Source organism: Lissotriton vulgaris, chromosome 4_1 (assembly GCF_964263255.1).
Source record: "Lissotriton vulgaris chromosome 4_1, aLisVul1.2, whole genome shotgun sequence".
Taxonomy (NCBI): domain Eukaryota; kingdom Metazoa; phylum Chordata; class Amphibia; order Caudata; family Salamandridae; genus Lissotriton; species Lissotriton vulgaris.
The window spans coordinates 914,789,630-914,809,364 of record NC_141691.1 but is presented as its reverse complement, the minus strand read 5'-3'; the positions used below and the strand labels follow the sequence as shown (position 1 = coordinate 914,809,364).

At 46.9% G+C, this 19,735-nt stretch overlaps 1 protein-coding gene across 1 annotated transcript in view; it reads right to left on the bottom strand.

Moving 5' to 3' along the window:
- Positions 1-19,735, bottom strand: part of BLOC1S4 (biogenesis of lysosomal organelles complex 1 subunit 4) — a 132,539-nt gene that overhangs the window by 58,380 nt on the left and 54,424 nt on the right. Inside the window, exon 3 of the mRNA XM_086965188.1 lies at positions 9,676-9,777. Coding sequence (XP_086821314.1) covers positions 9,676-9,777 — 102 coding nt within the window. The remainder of the gene's footprint in view (positions 1-9,675; positions 9,778-19,735) is intronic.

Genomic DNA, 19,735 nt, shown 5'->3' with positions numbered 1-19,735 from the left:
ATTCAACAATAGATCATTTTCTAATTAGTTCTTCTGTTAATAATGTAGTCTTAAATATTAGGGTTAAGCAAACAGATGTAAGCGATCATAACCCTGTAGTGCTATTGATGACTCTTTACGCAGAGTGCCCTAATGCCTCTATCTGTGTAACTAATATCATCCCTGTCAGGCCGAATGGGGTTTGCATCAGGTGGTCAGGTGTTGACCCTATGTGTGTTCTGCAGAAGTTGTTAATCCTTAAGGAAAATTAGTTTGATCTTTGTTTAGCCCCTCTTCTGGGCAATGATAGCCTGGTCTCCACTTTTAAATCAATTATCTTTTATTGCACCCTGCCAGGAAAGGGACAAGGGATAAATATAGTTGGTTTAATTCCACATCTACAAAGACGTTCCAAAATGTTGGGGGTGGCACTTCACTATGTTCCTAGGTATTACTGTGTCGTTATAGCCCCTAAGGAAATATGATAACGAGGTGCTAGCCTCTAGTAAAAAGGATTTATGGGACAAGGCCTGGTCAAATTTGACTGTGCAGCAGAGACTAATTATAATATCATGTTCTGGAATACTGTAAATACACCTTTTTTAAGTTATTCTATGTGGCTTTGCAAGCTTGGGTAGATTACTTTAAAGGGATCTTCAACCCTTTTCAGATAATATGTCAAGGCCTAGCCCTCAGAATGCAGACACGAGTCCCACTTTTGAGAGTAGCCTTGCCCTTGGAATTCAGAGGTTCTTTCTGCTTTGAGAGGTTGTGCCAAGGGCAAAGCCCCAGACCTGACTGGATCCCGGCCGATGCTTTTACTGGTTTGAGTGAGTTATGGGGTCCCATTTTGACTAGAGTTTTTAATGAGTTGCCAATGGGTTATGTACCCTCTACATGGGTTAACTCCATCACTGTTCCAATTTTCAAGGAAGGGGATAGGTCTAACCCGAGGTGCTACCGCCCAATTTCCCTCCTGGACTGATTTGCAAAGCTCCTTGGAAGGGCTGGTTTTTAGAGACAGGAGGACTAAATTTACGAAAGCAATCATACGGGATTGCCTAATGTGAGACTTTGCCTTTCGAAATTGGTGGCTGTCCTACATTAATGATACCCTTAAGAAGGGATTTAATTTCCGGGGCTTCAGGAGCCACCCAGAATTCTTAAGCTCCAGAAGCCAGAGATGAAGGCATTTTTTTTCAACGTGCTGCCTGGAAAGAGGCATAGATGCCGACAGGAAACCAATGGTTGCCATATACCCTTCGCACAATCTGCCCAAGGGTTTCCAACTTTACTTGCCCTTGAAGACAAATACGCAACACTGTTTTGTTCTGACTAGATTACGGCTGGGCACTGTACATCCCTTTAATCAATGGCAACAAGTGTCCGTTCCGTGCCCGTGTCCGTGTGACGAAACATCAAAACAGAGCACTTTGCACTTTAACATTTGTTTGCCAATTTTACTTTGAAGTTTTTTTAAAACCAATTTTTATTGAACATAATATCAGGAATCGCAGTGGCTCAATGCGTTTGTGCTCCTTGGGGGTCCCCTGCAGTGTGTTTTAGTGCTGCCCCTCATATCTGGAGTGCAATACGTGCGAGGAAAAGAATTTGATTAATTTTAGCATTTTTCTCATTGTGTTTCATTAAGCCTTGGATGTATTTAAAAGTATGTTTCATGATGTATTATATTTTAACCTTTGCTTTTTGCACATAATATCAGGAACCACAATGTTGCAATGTGCTACTTGTGCACTATGGGGTCTCATGCAGTGTGTTTCAGGGTTGATTCTTGAATTTTGAGTGCAATACATGCAAGGTAACGCGTTTCTGATAAATGTTAGCATTGTTTTCTTTGTGTGCTATTAAAAGTATTTTAATGTTGTAGCTTGTTTGACAATGTACAGTTTTTTAACATTAGCTCTTTTATGGACTTTGTTCATAAGTCCTGAAATAAAGATTTTGAAATTAAACAAATAGCTACAAACATGTCTATCTTAATATCATCCCACCACTGTTTCATGACAACATTAAGAGCTACACAGTAGTGCTGCACAAGTGTTCAATCAATCACCATGTAATGGGGCCACTGATTTGTGTATATGGATACAATTCCACTAAATGCTAGAAAAGGACCCTTGTTGCTTGAAGGGTGTGCTTAGTTTTGCCTGGAAAGTCTTTCCAGATAAAGTGCACTAAAGACTTTCCCATTAAATGAGGCAAGCAATATAAAACAATTGTTATGTGGGTGTGATGTTGTGTGATTAATTATTGCCTTTCTGACATCCTTTGTGGGTGAAGCCCCTTCTTCTCCAGACATTCAATTTTGAGAAGTCAGTAAATGACTAGTCTGACTAATCTGAATTGTAGAAACTATTTTGGTAGGACTTTTCGATTTGTCTTCATAGTCACATTATCCCTTTGTAGCCAAAAGTACAGCTTTCCAACTGTAAGTGACTGTGTCTTACTGACTGAGGGGGAAGGAGCTAACAAAAAAACAGCTATCAATGTTGGATGTTGTTTTGGGTTAGCTTTAGTCATTGGGTGAAAATGAGGTTACATTAACCTACTTAACACTGTTCAGATTTCATGTTTTAAGTGTTAGTGAGCCATGGAAGTTATTCCTCAATTGGAAGTATCAATCATTCATGTATGTGTATTATTATGAAATTATAGAAAATGAAATTAAATCAAAGTGATGTGACTTAGTGTTTTTCCTGACTTAGGCTAATCTAGGCCTCAGTTTGGTCGTGACTCCATCTTTTTTTTTAATTTGGCTGCTATGCCATGATATTTCTTGTATTTTCATATGTATTGCTTGAAATCACCAGCTGCAAGATGTGCACTGTTATCTTTGTATCACATATGGTTCTCAAAGTTGCGCAATAGTATTTTGGAATTATTATTATTAAAGAACTCGATGGAGGAAGTCTTTTGCTGGTTCCCAAGGTACTCCCTGCTAGCTGTATTGCATTTACTCACAATTGTTTATATATCTAGTTCGTTCAGACACCTCTGGATGACATTAGGTCAGAATGGGCGAATCAATATTCATGTAGTGAGATAGTGCTAAAATGGTAGAGTTATACAACGTTTTAAAATACTGTAGTAATATATGTTGAGATGAGGAGTAGCTAAAAGGTATATTGTCACACCATGCTGACTTATCTATTTCCATCATTTTCCATGCTGAAATCAGCTAAAGAAACCCCTCTGGATTTAGGGGTGAGCCCAGACTTTAGGGAGCCTACTATGGATATTGCGCGATTCTCGACTGATTTGTTGCACTTTTGGGACTTAGTCAGTTTTTCTGACTTTGCTTATTATTGCATAATTCCCGTAACTGTGAGCCACTTAGTGGCAATTGATTTCTAAGGATCTTTACTGAATGGGACTACTGCTGCATTTGCATTTTCCATATTTTCTGTAATGCAAATGAAATGTTAATAAACCTTCATGGTTTTCCAAATTTCCGACCTCAAACTCCATTTTCAGTTAATCCTTTAATTGTCTGTAATGCTGTTTTGCATCTTTTCTCCAGGGACACATTATCTCCTAATTCCCTAGTTCAACACCGATCCCTACTCCGCAAATTAGGTGCCACTATAATGCATATTATCTAAGAAATAACGCACCTACAGAGTGAGGAGGATATACCCTTTCGTACGCCAAACAAGTATAATTTACTGCAATCCTAAAAAGTGACTTTTTGACACCTCCCCTCATGTATGACGAAATGGCTGCCAAATGTACTATGATTCAAATGTATTTCAAACTGCTATCGAGCAACACAAACAAAAATGTAATTCTAATAATTTCATTGAGTGGGTGTACCTGTTGGTTAATGACAGGATATCAAGAAAAAAACTGTCTCCATTTAGCCACAACACTTCTACAGACAACACGCTGCTATTTTTACGTGCGTGTAGTTTTAGGTGTCTTTCTCTTCTCGTTGAATTTCGAGAATCTTCGGACACCTATTAAAACCATAACTGGCATACCCAACGCGGTGCAATTATTATTAATGACATGCTTAATAGACTGCACTTCTCGATTACTTGAAGTAGCAGTAAAAATTAGGGAGTGGAGTGAAAATGTATGGAAGCATCCATGACCAACTCACTGACAGTACAATCCCATTGGATGGGAGAGGCAGGCGCAAGGGCGCAGTCTTGGAAGTGTTCGCTGGGTTATATAGTATTCAGTTCCTCCCCCTCAACCCCCCCCCCCACACACCTTACCCTCCCTGGGTAAATATCTCTTTTACAAGTGGTTGCTAAACTCCTGTTTAGGATATTTCACTTGCCTGCTTAAGGTGTTGGTGATTACCTTTTTTTCTTTTTTTACAGTTTAGGGCCCAATTCCGATGTTGGACAGACCGGAGTAAGTCGGACATAGGTTTGGAACTGGAACCGAACAACCTCCTGTTGTCGGTTCCAGTCGAGGAAGTAGAATGTGACCTAACCCTGTTCGGTCACAACCCTATTCTTTACAATGGGAGTATGCAATCCGAACGGAATTCATGTTCTCATTGCAAAGAGGAGAGGTGCAGTTCATCCCTGCGCCTGGTGGCAGGCATCTCAAGGTGCCTCCCACCGGGTGCAGGGATCAACAGGGGGCACCATAAGTGGCCCCTAGGCCACCAATCGGTGGCCTTGCACCCATGGGGGCCCAGCTGGGGGCCCCCAAAGACAGATTCCCTAGGAAGCTTCCATCGTAATCCCTTGGCCGGAAAGAGCCAGCCGAGGGAGAACTGCAGGCTTTCTGAATGGTGAGCCGGTCAGAGGCCATTCGGAAAAAGGACTCGGATTCCCTTCCAACCAACCCCATCAAAATGGGTTGGTCGGAAAGGAATCCGTAAAGGCAATCCCGATGCGGTCAGAATGGCTCCAACTGTTTCCAACCGCATCGGAATTGGGCCCTAAGTAGAAAGCAAGCAGGTAAGTCTTGTGCTGTATTGCCCACTGCATGTGTCTTGTGTCGGTTTTGAGAGAGGATAAGATTTTGTAGCTCTGTTCGATTAAGTAATACATTGCTGTGGTGCTGCATGTTAGGATTGGTATCGCTGATCCTAGTATATCTGTCTGAATAACATTAACTGCCACAAAACCAAAACAATGTATGTTTTATCACCTCCTCCAGAGTCCAAAAACCTCAAACGTGGACTATCCAAGAGTCCCCTACCATGTGTGTGAACCATCTGTTGTGAAATTCTCATTTGGTGCTGGATCTGTGAAAGCTCTGCGCCTCGTAAGGTTCGGATATGCCCACCAGGTTATGCCTTTACCAACGTGCAAGTGACAACTTCAATTTTCTCCCATGATTCCTTAGCCACTCCATAACCGCTATCAAATGTCAATAAGCACATGGTATTCAATCTATACGTTATGTAATTATTTCCACTAATTTCAGCAATGTTCTGTCAGAGCCTGCAAAGACTGGTAAATATGGTATGATGACTTTAAATTTCAGTATTCTCCTGGGAGAAGGGATGGCAAATGCTCACAGTGTCCATCTAAGCTTGCAGAAATGTCTTCTACTTGGTTGGTTCTGGAGGCGGTCTTGTCTTCTCTTGGTTCGTTGCACTGGCTCCCGGTGGAGCGCAGAATTGTGTTTAAGACCCTCTGCCTCACTCACAACGCATACTATGGCCTGGGCCCTTCGGGCATTAAGACCATTTTCCAACAGTATGTGCCCTCTAGGAACCTGAGGTCAGTAAAAAAGAACCACCTTGTGGTTCCTAGGGTAAAAAAATGAGATGGGGTGGGAGGGCATTTTTATTTGCGTCTGCAAACATTTGGAACTCTCTCCCGGATTTTCTTTCGGGGCAACGAGAACACTCAATCTTTCAAAAGACTCTGAAGACGTGGTTATTTCCTGAGAGACGGTTTTGAGTAGGAAATCGGTTTTGCGTGCATGTTGGTCTGTATTGTAGCGCCTTGATGCCCTTGGGCTAAGTCAGAGCTTTCAACATTTCATATTCATTCAAAATTTCATATTCAAGTTGATTGAGGAGCCTAAATTATTTGGATAACCTTGTTTACACTGTTCTGGTTTATTAGGAATTCCACTTTACCAGCAAATAGTTCAAATAAGAATACACATGTTTGGCTTGCCACCTTCGACGTGCAGCCACTACAATTAGACATTTTGAGAATATCTCGAGGACAACTATATGCAACGAAGGTTAAGCTTTGAATTGATAGCTTACTTCAGCCCAAATCTCAGTTATATGTTGTGTCTGCGGTGCATTAGGAATTTGAAACACATATCTTTAAGAGATAACTTTGCTGGACTGTCACACCTTCTAGTGGGGATTGATTTCCAGTGGCAGTCATCTTGAACATTGATGGCCTGACATCTTTGTTCGTTGACCTACGATAAAGTCTACGTCTACCTTTGTAATGTGAAAGAATACAACGCAAATTAATTGATTTCACTTTCTGTGGCCTATCTTGCACGCTATTTTGAAGAGCATATTCTGTATCTCTTCCAGTCACAAGGAGAGATGAACTACTGTCTCTGGTGCTTCTGTCTTATTTCTGTTGGATAATGAACTAATTCCACCTTCCTGGCAGGGCTCAATTCTAAATCCAATCCACAAAAAGAGAAACTTCTCAAATCCGGCCAATTACAGACTAATAGCCTTGCTGGACATTGAAGCCAAAGCATACGCCTGGGTTTTACTGGCGGAACTAGAAAACTGGGCCAACGAAAATAACATCCTGCCTCACTCCCAGTCAGGCTTTAGAGCAGGCTGCTCCACGATGGACAACATAATAGCACTGTCCTATTTGTCGCGGAAAGCTACCCTGGCTGACCAGCTACCTTTATTCTGCTGCTTCGTGGACTACAGCGCAGCCTTGGACCGAGTCAACCGAGGAACGCTGTGGAACAAACTAAATTCCTGGGGAATACCACCTCCTCTTCACTCAGCCTTGATATCCTTGCACCACAATACCTGGGTCAGGATTAAAACTAGCACACAAACATTATCCCAAAAAAATGCAACCGAAAACGGCCTAAAACAAGGCTGTGTACTTGCCCCGCTACTATTCAACCTTTACACCGCTGATTTACCAAAGGAACTGGCAGACGCAGCCCTGGCTGCCCCAAAACTGGGCGGGCTGCGACTACAGACAATGCAATATGACGACATCATCATCATGGACCATTCGAAAATAGGATTGCAATGATCGCTCACTGCTCTCAACAAATATAATACAAAGAACCATCTTGTGATGAACAAATCCAAAACCAAAATTTTGATTTTTGGGAGCTATAAAAAGAAAAATCTTATCTGGAGAGCAGGGGGATCACAAATAGCAACCTGTACCAGCTACAATTACCTAGGAGTTTGGTTCAACGCTAGGGCAAACCAAGCAGCACACCTTAGATACTTAAGGCCTAAGGGTATGGGGATCATTCACAGCCTGAGGCGTTTGAATAGTCACTTGCACAGCCCTTCAGCCGAACCAATCCTAAGGGTGTTACGGGCCAAACTACTACCAGCAGTGACCTACGGCCACTTGGCCTTTCCCGGGAAAATGGACGTATTTCTGGAAAACCTACAAATCAAAGCTTACAAGAAAATCTTCTCCGTTCCTGCAGCACGCGAGGAGGTTGAAGTTGAGACTTGAGCTGGGCCTGACACAAGCAAACCTCTACTGCCTGGGAGACCTAATCAAATACTACATACACACCTTACGAGCACCAGGACAATCCCTGAAAGAGCAACTACAAGCTGCGTTTAAGGACGAACACTCCCTTTGGCATAAACAGCTGCACCTCGCTATCCCCACATTAAAGATCGAACCAACCTGTCTCACTAATCCAACTATCACTCTGTCAACGTGGAAAAAAACAATAACAAAACAAACCATTTTAGTTTCATTTCAGACTGACGTTGCCGGGCTATCTAAAAACGAACTTTTTACCGCCTTGAATTAATCATATATCAAGGGGAAACCTCAACTATACTTTAACTACTCCCTCAACCCCCAGACTCGCAACAAAATATTACACAAGAGGCTGCTAGCCCTACCAATCTTTGGCTTTAACCCACAGTGAGCTTGGTGGAATGAGCAGTCCATTTGCAGGTTTTGCAATTACATACATGAGTCCTGGCTCCACCTGCTTTGCTGCTGCCCATTCTTTGCTACGGATCGACGCCGCCTACTGATCCCGGTCTTTCGGGAACAATCACCGAGACACTGTAGGGAAGCATCGACTTTGTGTTTTAGCAACAATTCAGCCCAGGCCCTAGCAAGAGCTGGGAAGTTCGTTAATAATATTTTAACAGCACTGCATAAACATTTAGCATTAAGCATCTGATCATGATTTTATACATTTTAAAATCTTATTTTAACATGCATTGCTATGTTTGTACATTACGGTTTTTACTAACTGTATAATAATAAAGAAAGATACTGTCTCTTGTGCTTCTGTCTTATTTCTGTTGGCTATTGAACTAATTGTAAAACAACAGCTGTGATATTTCCCAGTAGTCAGTAGGCACAGCGGGAAAACCCGCTAGCGCGCATGCGGTTAAGGTGTTGAAACGTCAGCTTCACTAGTTTCACCCGTGTCATTGATTATTGCTCAGTGCTACTCCAAATGCCTATATCATTGGGTTCCTAAGGACTATAATTGCCCTTTGGGTATGGAGCTTTGTTCATATTGTAAATATCGATGCTATGATATATGTTTTGAGTGGCTCACACTTTTGCACTTACTCTGCGCCTTCACTTCGAACACCTGCTTGCTTTTGACTGCCAAATACATTGACTGTTGGACTCTTGCTATGATACTTTGCTTTGAAATATAAAAAATTCAAGCCTGACAATACGGTGCTAATTATCATAAATAAACATAATCTTCTGGCCAATTGTACTATTTATTAATCACATTTTGAATAATTCCAAGGGCAGCACATTTCTTATGACTCCAAAGCATGTCCTTTTTAAGATATTTTGAGGGCTCAGCAGCCTCCAAGACAGATGTACTTACTTTACAAGACTAAGAGGAATATTTAACTTCACTCAGCACAGCCAAGTCAGCGCTGCACTTATTCCTAGGGGGTCAAATATGAATGTGCTGCCTAGGAAGGAGAGGCTTCTGAAGGAACGAGGGGAGACCATATCAAAACACACTCCGTCATTCTATACACCACCAACAGAAAAACAATACTGGGGGTAGCACAAACGTCCTTAGGGAACAAATAAAAAGTACCCCACTCTGTTCAAAAGTAAGGACCTTATGCGTCTTATGGATCATGCAACACAATCAATAATAACTGAAGGCAATTATTGTAATTCACATGGTCTGCTGCGGTGAAGATGGCTGATCAGTTAGAGAAAGATTAGTGCTTAAACCATAGTTTGATCAGCAGTCCAGCAAGTTATAGGGAGATTAATCATTCAGAGAGCACTGCATTAGGCTAACCACCATTCTTTCGAAGGTTCAGACAAAAGAGGGGTTACAGATGGGTTAAATACAACAAACATCCGTTCTCGTGTGATCTTACTCAAGGTAATATGAGCATACAAGACATTAGGTTTATTGATCAAAGAAGTGATTCCTCACAGACAATGCACGTTTAAGGAAGCACCCATGTGAAATGACCTAATGACGAGGAGGATGTGCAGAAGGGGATTTTGTCAATACAGAAAGACATTGATACATCAATTTACATACCTCTAGCACATCAATCTTCTTATAAATCTGTTTCATTTCAGCTGCTTTTGTGTGAAGCTGAGGTACACTTTCATTGACAATTTGGGACGAGTCACTTCGAACCTGTACCAAATGATAAAGATATTGCTCATATCAACCAATTAGCAATTTTTAGAAGGCAATCAAATAACACCCATGTACAAAAATGAACATTACATCTAACAAAATATGAGAAAGAAAGCTTCTAGAGATAATAAAAAGGAGTGTTTGGGTCGTATAAGCGCATGTAAGACTGGACACTCAAGGAAGTTTCGGCATTTAATTTACCAAATAACTGCAGTTCCTAGAGGTAGCCACTTCAGCCTTCGACGGAATCTCTCTCCTTAACAAGAAGAGATGCAACTACGGCAAAAAATAAAGCACATCCTAAAGTGTACCATCAGCACAGTACATAAGGACAGAGAACTGAAATGCGGTTGCTTTATGTAACAAGAAACGTTTAATTGCAGTGATGCACAGTAAACACACATAACGTTCAAAAGTAAACAGCAACTTCAAATAAAGCAGGGTTCTGCCTGTATTCTGTCATTAAAGCATCTGGATACAGAGTGTAACGATAGGAGTGGGATATAAAGGTACCTGCTAGAAAAGTCTTTAGACTCAAACACAAACCTCAACGATGTTTTATTATAATAATGCCCCACTTTGCACCCAGTCACTGATCAATCGGTCTAGGCGATGTTAAGGCCTTTTAGCCAAGTAGCCCAAAAGCACACAGTATAATCAGGGAAGCCCTGATTTACACTTGTTTTCTGGTCTACCCCTTTATTTGTTTCTATTTTCTGTTTCGTAGAAAGGGCATTATGGCAGCAGGAAAGACAAAATGTATAAAAAAAGAACAAAGCAGGATTCTAAAATAGAACCGGGTTCGAGTCTGGGCGTCAGCTCAAAATCTTGTGATCCTGTGTAACTCCACTGCCTAAAAAAATCAATACAAAAGAATACAACCTTGTGTAATGCAGCAGTTGCTCGAGTAAAGTGCTAAAATACCTTTGGGCTGAGTTTGCACTATATTCAACTGCAAAACTAATAATGATTTGGCTGTGTACGTCCATGGATTAGATGAGAAACAGGGATAGTTTGGTTTGCGAAAGTAGGAAACTAGTAAATTCTATATTTGGTACTAACATTTTGGGGTTGAAGTATCGTTTTGATTTAAAATGGTGAATGAGGGGGGGCGTGGCCAAGATGGTGGCTTGACCGGACGGCGATCTCTGTAGCTCCCGGTCTCGATCCCCATTACCGCACTTTATACTGCGGTTTAATCCCCCCCTTGCACCACACAATCTGTCCGTCCTGCGGGGGCACCCTACAACTGCTCCGGTGAGCCCTGGTCCTGTCCAGTGCGATCTCCGTACTCCCTCCAAGCGGTGTGACACTCGCTGCCGAGGGCAATCACAATGGCGGCTGACTCTGCTGAGTAACAGCAGCCGGCCAGGCTCCCTGCTGTCAACCGAGCCTACCCACGTCGCATCGCCGGCCGTGCTCCCGGCCCACCTGCTTGAAGCCGGAGACCCGCGACAGCTGTAGCGGGGAGAACACCCGCCGACGCGTCACCCCCAGAGGTGAGAAGCGGAACCCGCCGGGAGGAGCAGCCCTCGAAGCCCCGGCTCCCTGGGGGAGCTGTGGCGGAAAACCTTCACCGAGCCAGCACTACACGGGACCCCTGGCGGCACCTCGGAGGCCCGAGGAGGCAACGGGCTCAAGCCCACACGGAGGACCGTTCGAGGCTGGTGGGAGCAGAGAGCTCGGGGGGCACGATCGAGCCCCCGGCGAGGGGCCCAGCTAGGCCCACAGACCGCGGAGACGACGAGGAGCGCACGCCTGAAGACAGGGCCACTGAGAGGCGAGGTGGGGGGCAGAGAGTGGAGGGGTCCCCACAAACCTCCGCTGGGCGACCAAAGAGGTGGAACTAGGGGGTCCTGCGCACCATAGTGAGGGACCTGCCCTTGATGCAGTGACCGCTTGCCTCAGTGGGCACAAACAGCCCCTCACAGACTCCTCGTGGCAGGGTCCTGGGGCTATCACCACCATATAACATTGCCCGACCACCAACACCCTCTGGCCTGCGGATAGTTGGACACACGAAGCGGGGGAAGCCGGATCTCCGTACCGGTAGCTTCACGCCAGGACCACTCATCAACGGCCATTGAGATCAGGAGGTCGGAGACCTTGCCTTTGACCGGCGCCGTCACCTGCCGCGAAACCGGGGACAACTAGGTTGGAGGACCCACACACCCGCAATTCTGCCCTAGGGGCCCAGACGGGCAGGGCCACTGATCTTACAGAAGCGCAGCGGACAGCATGGCGGGTCTCAGGAACAAAGGGGAGCGCACACTTCCGGAGATGCTCGCGAAAGGCAACGCCAAACAAGACAAAGGGCCACCCTCCCCCGAGGTCCCCATATCGCGACCAACGCCCGCCGAAGATAATGTGCCAATCACAATCTTTCCTGGAGTCATTGTTTAACTCTCTTAGAGACGACTTCAAGGCCCTGAAGCAGGAGGTGGCCGGAGAGGTTAGGGAGCTTAGGAGAGATGTGGAGGGCCTAGGAGAGCGCATGGTTGCCATCGAGGAAGCCGATCAAACGAGAAGCGAAGAGGTCGAGCAACTTCAGCAGGAGGTCCTACGGCTCAAAGATCAACAGATGGACCTCCAGGCCCATGCGGAGGACTTAGAAAATCGGTCCTGCCGTAATAACATACGCGTCCGGGGGGCCCCTCAAAAAGCAGAAGGGACGGACGTCACTGGCTATTTACAAGATCTTTTCCGTGCGATACTGGGAGAACCCTCCGACTTAGTCATTAGCCCCTTCCAGGCTCATGAAAAGCTGGGCTCGTCATGGTGTAGCCTCCTCGCACACTGATGACGAGCCCAGCTCGTCATGAAGCATGGGATTTAGTAAATCCCAGCATAGAAGGAGAATTCCACTAGCGCGGATGTGGTTAAGATAGACAGGGCGCACAGAGTGGGGCTCCCCAGGCGCTCATCTGCCCCGCCACCGGACATTTTCGCGTACCTCCCTGATTTCCCGCTCAAAGAAAGAATTCTTCGAGAAGCTCGGCGGAACCAACCCCTTCAATTCCGCAGCCACCTCATCGCCCTGTATCAGGACCTTTCTGATATCACTCTCCAGAAGAGGAAGGCATTCAGAGTGGCTACGGACTTTCTGCGTCAACAAGAGATCCCCTACTCCTGGGTACACCCGTTCCGTCTGATCTTCAAATGGAATGGGGCCCTACAACAGCTGTGTTCCCTCAAGGACACCTGCACACTACTGGGCATTGAAATGGTAGATGACGCATCGCCAATGGGGCCCTCCCAGGGGCCCTCCCGGGGAGGCTGGCAAACGGTGGGCCGAAGACGATCCTCGGACCTACGCTCCAAGCCTGAAGCCCACGTCATCTCACAGGAGAGCGCTACGGCCATTTTAGAAGTGGCCAAAGAGACATCGTCCTCTGATTGACTTCTCTGATTGGGGGGGGGGGGGGGGGGGGGAAGTATCACAGCATTGTTGCATACTAAGCGGGTGGGCGGGCGGGGGGCCACGGAGGTCGCCATTGGATGTCACCCCAATACGTATTGTTACCACAGACCTGTGTTGGATTGACAGGACTGGGACACTGTATCCACAAAGTTGGGAAGTTGGGATCCGGGTGGAGGGAAGTGGGGGACTGGTCACTGGGACCTGGGGTTTGTTGGGGTTGTGGATGGAGGGGAGGACGGGAGGGGAGGAGGGAATTGCAGTAAGGTGTTTGAGGGGTGGAGCGGGAGGTGGGAGCTAGAGGGGGGGGAACGGGCGGGAAAGGAGGAATGTCCAGTGCTCTTCTTTTTTATGTCTTTTTGCTCAAGATCTCATTTCCGCTCACATCGATGGGCGCCCCATGGGGACTTTCCGTCCCCATACGTGCAAGTGGTCAACTGACCAACACCACAGCCGAGCTTTACTGATTCACACACCATGACGCCCACCACCCTAAAGATACTGACCCTTAATGTGCGGGGTCTTAATAACCCAGTTAAGAGAAGGGCGGTCCTCTCCTACCTAGAAAGCACGCAGGCGGACATCTGTCTACTCCAGGAGACACACCTGCTGGCCCGAGACGGTCACAGACTCCGCTCTCGCAAATTTCCTGGTCAATACTTCTCCTCTAGCCATACTAAAACAGCAGGAGTAGCGATCCAGGTGGCGCGCCACTTCAAGGGGGAAGTCCTCCATAAGAGTGCGGAATTACAGGGTAGACTACGGCATACCGTGTCGCCTTAGGCGGCCTCACATTCACGATTGGCTCCTTGTACTGCCCTAACAAGGGACAGGACCGATTTCTCCACTCAGCTCTCACTGACATCACTACCACACCAGATAGACATATCATACTGGGAGGGGACATGAATATGGTTTTCGACACAGTCCTGGACAGATCAGGACAGCGCTCCCACCAGGCAGGGACACTCTCCCCCTCTTGCTTAGAGAGACTGACAGAGCTCGACTTACATGATCTGTGGCGCCTAAACCACCCACGGGAGAAGGTATACTCCTGCTACTCCAACGCACACAAAACATATGCACGATTGGACTATCTTTTAACCACAAGTCCAGTATGCGCCCTCGCGACATCCACTGACATTGGGGTCATTTCACTGTCGGATCACGCCCCGGTCACCACTACACTAACCCTGCCACCTACAACACATCCCCCCAGGGTGTGGAGACTTTGAGACACTCTACTACACAAGAAGGACGTGGTTACACACATACAGACCACCATCCAAGACTATCTGACCCATAATGCCAACTCTGACACCACCCTCGCGACTCAATGGGCTGCCTTGAAAGCAGTGCTTCGGGGGGAGTTAATCGCCCTTTCCTCCGCGGAGAACCGTGCCAGGCAAATTAAACGGGACGAGCTTACTCAAAGAGTGCACGAACTGGAACAAATGCACCAACGGACGGGGGCCCCCCGAATATGGAAACAACTCATGGTGGCACGGCAGCTTCTAACGGCTCTAGATATGGATCGCGCTGAATATGCCGCGCTGCGCCTCAAACACACCTATTACACGGGGGGGACAGATGCGGCCTCTTGCTAGCCAACCGGCTGCGGGTAGCACAACAACAACGGAATGTCAAAGAGATATCCCGGTCGGACAGATCCACAGCACTGGGGGACTCCCAAATAGCAGAGGCCTTCCGCAATTTCTATGCCGATTTGTACTCTGGCGACCCCCCTAATGTAATGGCAGCTGCACATTACTTAGACACGGTCGCGCTCCCTTCCCTCGCCCTGGTACAAACGGAATATCTAGAGAGGGAGATCCGAATTGAGGAGCTGGTTGCCGTTATCGCTCGGCTCAAGATAGGGAAAGCCCCTGGCCCGGACGGCTATTCTGCCATTTTTTATAAAACCTTTTGCACCCCGCTGGCCCCCCGCCTCCCCCGCCTTTTAACACCTTTGCTGAGCCTGGGGCCATCCCACCGGATCTCCTCCAGGCATCCCTCTGTCATCCCGAAGCCGGGAAAAGACAGAAACAAATGCGGGGCCTACAGGCCTATATTGCTCCCTAATGTCGACCTTAAACTTTATACCGGCATACTGGCCGCATGGCTAGCCCCTTATCTCCCGGGCCTCATCGACCCGGATTAAGCCGGTTTCATCCCCGAACAGCAGACAGTAGACAACACCATATGGGTGGTCCATTTGATTGAAAAGGCCTTCCGCATACCGGGGGAACGAATGATTTTGGCAGTCGATGCCGAGAAAGCATTCGACCGAGTACACTGGCCCTATCTAGAACTAGTTCTGGCCACGGTCGGGATCGGGGAAAAGTTCCGTACCCTGATCTTCAACTGTTACAAATCCACCACCGCAGTAGTGCGAGTTAATGGCTACAGCTCGACCAGTTTTGAGATTGAAAGAGGGACGAGGCAGGGGTGTCCGTTGTCGCCCCTGCTCTTCGCCTTATACATGGAGCCACTAGCTCAAAGAATACGATAAAATCGGGAGGCCACCGGCATAAGGTTTGGCGGCGACGTGCATACCAACAGTCTTTATGCTGATGGCATACTGATCTCCCTAGAGCATCCGCGCACCGCTCTGCATCGCCGAGCTCGACGCCTTCGCGGCGGTGGCAGGATTCAAAATGAACGTGGAAAAATCCACAGCATTGGACTGGTCTCTCTCCGCCTCCACCAAGGCCTTCCCGCAGGGTCTCCTCCCCATTCAGTGGGCGACTGACACGGTCCCCTATTTAGGGATTCAGCTGGCCCGACGCTCGCCGGAATGACGACAGCGAACTACGCTATCCTCCGCAAACGGATCAGAGAGGAACTGAGCCGCTGGAAACATCTCCCCCTCTCCTGGTTGGGAAGAATAGCCGCAGTCAAAATGACCATCTTGCCACAGGCCCTCTATCTTTTCCAAGCCCTGCCACTACGACCACCCACCGGTTGGATTAGACAGACACAGGCAGACTTAGCCCAGTTTATCTGGCAGGGCTGGAAGCCACGAATGAAGAGGGCGATCGCCATGATGGCACCAGAAGCTGGAGGGCTAGGCATCCCAGATCTGCATAAATATTACCAGGTGGCGCAACTTCGTTACCTGGTCGAGTGGAGCCGGTGGGAGTCTGGGAAACACTGGCTTTTCCAGGACCAGGCGGTGGCGGCAGTCCTCTATAAGAGGTCCCCTTTCTCCCAAAGCCACATAAACCCGCAAACCTTTACGCTTCCCACGTAACTCGGGTCCCGTTGAAAGTCTGGGTTACAACCAACAGCTCTCAGGAGCTGACTACCTTTCCCTCCCCGCTGACGCCACTGGTGGACAACCCATACTTTACCCCAAAGAGCCTTTGCACATTGGCGCCTGGCGGGCTGCCGGGTCTTATATCCCGTATACGGTCCAGACGGAGTGCTCCCCTTTCCACGCTTTAAGCAGGAATACGGCTTCCCGAGACCGAACGCATGCGCTACCTCCAGATGAGGCACTGGGCGCTTCAGCCGCAGGTGCGGGAGACCGCGGACAGACGCCTTACACCATATGAGCGGTGGCTGGTAACGCGCACCTCCGATGCCAAACTTATCTCTGACATTTACAAGATGGTCCAAACACCACCCACACATGTCCACAACCCGGGTCGGGAGCGCTGGGAGAGGGAGCTGGGCAGGGCTCTCAGTCACAAAGAGTGGGAAGGGATCTCCTACAGGGCACGTCATTCTGTGTACCACATGGGGCTCACTGAAACCTTCACGAAAATCTCCACATACTGGTACTACACTCCGGAACGGTTGCATGAGATGGACCACTCCAAGGACAAGCGCTGCTGGAGAGGCTGCAACCAAATTGGTAACCTAGTACACTTGCTATGGGAATGCCCTCACCTCCAATCCTATTGGACGCATATACTTGATGAAGTGGACACCCATTTCAAAACTAACATACCACGCTTTCCCGCATACGTCCTGTTGGGACTCCCTATTGCTTTGACGTATCCTCTGCGTTCTCGCAGAGTGCGTCAAATAGCCATTGCATTGGGGTCAGCACTGCAAAACATTCTCATACACTGGCGCACAGCCGCGGTCCCCTCTACCACTGGTTGGCTCCACCGGCTGTGGCACGTGTTAGGTATGGAGAAGCTATCCCTCACCCTAACCGGGGATAGAGACCAATTTGAAGAACTTTGGCAGTCATTCCGGTCTCTGCTGCTCACCGAATTCACAGAAATTACATGCCCACCCTATCTCAGACTACTGCGTCTTACCGCGCCAGCGGCCACAGATCTGTGAGACTCACGATACTGACTTGATCTCACTGGCTCAGAAACACAACCTTCAGAGAAAAGACTTGAGCACTGGACGAGAGGAGGGAGGGGGAGGGGATCGAGGGGGGGGAAGGGGTCTGAGGGTGGGGGGATTTTTCCTTGGGAAGTTACTGGAATTGATTTTGTTTACAGCTACCTTTTTCCAGACAGGTCGGACTTTGCTAACACTGCTAGGGCCCCGTGGCCCCTTTTGATCCTCCTACCGAGCCCAATGGGCGCTGACCTGTGTAATGCTTGTGAACCATGTATCTTGCTGCACTGTTTTCCAATAAAAAGATTTAAACCTAAAATGGTGAATGAGGGTAGAGTAGTATGTAGTTTTTTTTAGGAGGGGGTGGGCACCATATAAAATGACTGCTTGGGTTGGTGAAAATACATTGTTGAGTTTTTAGAAGCAGGACTTTGATTGGACCTGGAGTGTGTGGAGGAATGGAAGAGGGTTTGAGGTAAGATGAAAGCACTGCTTGATGGAATGTGCAACAGCAGCTACGCGATTTAGACAAGATTGTTTAGGTTAAGGGATAGTCTGTGCATTATTTACACTATGAAGAAGGGCAAATGGCTATACCGGTGCACCTCTGCAGTCGGCTGGCTCACAGCAAAGGGGTCGTATATAGGCTAAACGAGGTGTCGACATTTTGTGCAACATTCGTGATTTAGGTCTAAACCAAAAATCAGATAATGAGCTTTCTTTACATTGCGAGTCATGCAGGGAATTTTAATGTGTTCAGTATAGAGGATCTCTTAAGAAAGGCCAGTTAGCACTGTTGGCATGGAATGTGCACTGACCGACTTGCAGGAAGTTTCCCACGCAGGCCGTGTCCAGAATTACAGGACGTCGGGTTGATGCCAAGAGATCGCAACCTAGTTTCCCAAATCATACTAAAATCGCAGCCCTCACTGCAATGCCACATACTCTCCATGCTGTGCACTGCAGCTAAGAATAACCCACAATTGTGCGGCGCCAAAGCCAGCTGCTGTCACTCAAACTGTGGATAATCAACAGACAGTGTGTGGCACACACCACCACTGTAGTTTAAAACAAACAGTAATTTAAAACAAACACCGTGCACTGCAGCTGTAACTGATCAATAAAGAGAGTGGCGTCCTAAGCAGCCGCTGTGTTTTAAACACGAAGGCTGTTCACTGCAACAGAACATACCCAATAAGTGTGTGGCGCCACAAGCTGCCACTTTAAAGAAAGATGAACGCTACACACTGCAACCACAAATATTAAATGAGGAGAGCAGCACTAAGCAGCCACTGTGCTTTAACAGGGCCTAGTAATTCCAAATAAATAATTATTTTCCCCTTTTGATGAGACATACAAATACCTGATTTTCCGGCAGACTCATTTTAAGAGGAGTTTTAATAAATAGTCCCTTGCTGCCAAAACACAAGAAAGTGAACGAGTGGTGTGCGTTACATTGTGAAAAATGGTAATATATGTAAGTTCTGTTTTTTTGTTTGCAGTGGAGTAACGTAACAGGTGAAGAAGCAGGGGACTTTGAAATTGAATTGAGTTGAAAGCCTCATTGAGAGTATGCCTTGGTTCTGCAGTTGAGATCTCTTTAGCACAGTTTTTTTGAGCGTATAAACATTGCTCTTGCCTCGACCAAAGTTGGGTGGAAGAAGGAGGGAGAGAAAATGTAGGGAAAGTGGAAAGATGGAGGCGGAGCGACTACTGATTAAAGGAAAGAACGCATAAGAGGCGGTACCAGGTGGGAAGGCTGAAACTCGGAGCCGCCGCTCTGCGCTAATACCAGGGGAATAACAAGGATTGGCCGGACCACGAAATAAAATATATTTTTTTTTAAACGTGAGTTGTGCGCACGCGCGCAATGACTTTGAGGTTCAGGATTGAAAAGTAAATAAAAACAGGAAACTGAAGACAGACGGCAGAAGAGAAAGCAAAGAGATAAAAGGTAGCTAGGGATTGCTGGTCAACGTGGCTGTGTGAAAGGAGAATGAAAAAGAATCATATGAAGCAGAAAAGAAAGAGGGGTGAACTAATCTTAAAGGGGTAAGCATACATGGAAGCGAAATGGGGAATGATTCAGAGTGAAAAAGACCATGAAGAACAAGCATTAGGAGCGGGTACCTGGTGGGAAGGCTGAAACTCGGCACCTCGGGGAGCCTCCGCTCTACGCTAATACAAGGGGCATTGGCTACGCGGCCGGGCCGCGAATTAAAATATTTAAAA